Here is a 2,008-nt window from a genome sequence, read left to right as displayed (position 1 = left end):
TGTACTTTTTTTTTTTCTATAGGCACGACGTACGAAAATATCTAGTCATGACTGTGCGAGACGTGCGAGTAACGACACAGTATACCGGCAAAGCAGCTTAGCCGACGGTTTCCGCGCCGGTTACCGCGATTTCCGCTCTACCGACTCGCCGCCGCGGCCGTCGCCGGGCCGTGGCGGCAAGCGCGCGCGGCGCGCGGCGAGGACCCTCGGCGTCTGGGTTTGAGGCCGCGATTGCGACCGACATGGTTCTCTGTGCGCTGTGAACCCCGGTGGATCCGCTCCTATCGATTGCGCGGTCGCACACGGCGTGCACGTTCCTACGACCGAGACACACGTCGTCCATCTCTACCCGTCTCCCCCGGCGGTCACCGCGGCGATCAACGCCGATCGGCGACGAGAGAGAAGCCTCCCGAGAGACCAGCGGCGACGAGGCCGACGAGTGAGTAAACCACCGCGGACGGCGCGACCGGGGACGGGGCTTTCGAACCCGTTGGCGCGTAAACTCGTCCCGTCGCTCTCGTTTGTCCCATCCCCGGTCCGACGATCTGTCGGATTTTCGGCGTCTCCTCCGCGTCTCGCGACGTCCCGCGGTGTCTTTTTTTCGCCCCCGCGACGCTCGCGAGCCGATCCCGCCGATTCCCGGACACCCGCGCGGCGGCGAACGCGAGGACGCGGGGCGCCGCGCCGCGCGTCTCTCGCCGCCGAGAACGAAAATACCCCGCCATGGCTGCGTTGTTGTGACCGCGTACTATTTGCCACGCACCGTCCTCCCGACGGGATCGCGCGACTCGCGCGTGAAAACCGCGCGCGCGCGCGCGCGACGCAGATACCTTCTCCGATATGTCTCGAGTGTCCCTTTGTTGAGAAAATTAGCGCGTTTGTATTGTTACGGAGACAAAGAACGATTCGCCCGTGGCCGCACAAAGAGCCGCACGTTACGAACACAATTACGTATTCTTGATTGTTCCTATCCGGTTCCGCTTGTCCGAGAGCTCGGCGACTTGTTACTCCATTTGGCGTGAAAGCAATAACTTTGGTCCGCGCGCGTCCTTTATTCGTTTGAATAAATGTAATTGCTACAAATGCGTGCATCAATTAATTTTAACGAGTATAAAAATTGTAATCAGTCAGATTGAAAGCACTCGTTGGCTGAACAATTTCCAAAGGTATACATTTAGAAATTGTTCCGCCTCGTTTGAAAGACGAAAGTTTATTCACGCGACTAATTGTCCTGTATTTTTAGCAGCAAGATGACACCGGAAGGATATACGCGCGTGTACGTGGGCGGGTTGAACGAGAGCATCAAAAAGGAAGATCTGCAGATGGAGTTTGAGAAGTACGGCAAGCTGAATAAGGTGTGGGTAGCGTTTAATCCGCCGGGCTTCGCTTTCATCGAGTTCTTCAACATGAACGAGGCCGAATTGGCCTGCTGCAACATGAACGGCATGGAGATAATGGGTGCGAAGTTGAGAGTGGAGATATCTCGGGGTAGGGGCCGCGGCGGCGGCAGGGGCGGTGGCGCGGGCGGTTTCAGAGGAAGTCGCGGGTCTGGCGGTAGGGACTTCGGTTCACGGGGCGGCACTACCGGGGGTTACAGAGGCAGTACTTACGGCGATTACGGAGGCAGCTATTATACAGGCAGGGGTGGCGCAAGTAGGGGCAGAGGTCGTTACGGAGAAGACTATATGTTCAATCGCAGCAGCGGGTATGTTACGCGAGATGGATATACGCAGGATGCCTACGGTGGTAGTAGCGGGGACACTGGCGCCGACTACTACACCGGGAAGGATACGAGCACAGCGAGGTATCGAAGCCGCTCTCCCGCCGGCCGTGGCAGGTATTGACGATACCCATCTAAAATTGATATTCAACTCGTGTCACGTTTAATTAGCTCAAGCTTGTTAGCTCAAAAACGTAAACAATTTATGGGAAAAGTATATACGATCAGAATTTGATTAGATTATCATTCTGATAGATTTCTATTGAGAGTACATCTCGTGATGTATTG

General features: G+C 55.9%; 1 protein-coding gene across 4 annotated transcripts; it reads left to right on the top strand.

Moving 5' to 3' along the window:
* Positions 1-248: 248 nt before the first annotated feature.
* LOC112462607 (RNA-binding protein Rsf1) lies at positions 249-2,002 on the top strand. 4 transcript variants are annotated; one of them, XM_025028499.1, is made up of 2 exons: positions 249-439; positions 1,247-2,002. In XM_025028499.1, exon 2 carries the CDS (start codon positions 1,251-1,253, stop codon positions 1,842-1,844), a length of 594 nt encoding a protein of 197 aa, XP_024884267.1. In that variant the 5' UTR covers positions 249-439; positions 1,247-1,250; the 3' UTR covers positions 1,845-2,002. The 4 variants fall into 4 exon arrangements, with proteins under 4 accessions (XP_024884267.1, XP_024884260.1, XP_024884278.1 ...); XM_025028492.1 differs by having other exon boundaries at positions 1,244-2,002; XM_025028510.1 differs by lacking the exon at positions 249-439 and adding an exon at positions 794-1,166.
* The last annotated feature ends 6 nt before the right edge of the window (positions 2,003-2,008 follow it).

This window comes from Temnothorax curvispinosus, unplaced genomic scaffold (assembly GCF_003070985.1).
Source record: "Temnothorax curvispinosus isolate PA1 unplaced genomic scaffold, ASM307098v1 QBEX01001332.1, whole genome shotgun sequence".
NCBI classification, from domain to species: Eukaryota; Metazoa; Arthropoda; class Insecta; order Hymenoptera; family Formicidae; genus Temnothorax; species Temnothorax curvispinosus.
Note: the sequence above shows the minus strand (reverse complement) of the source record. Positions and strands in the feature narration are given on the sequence as shown.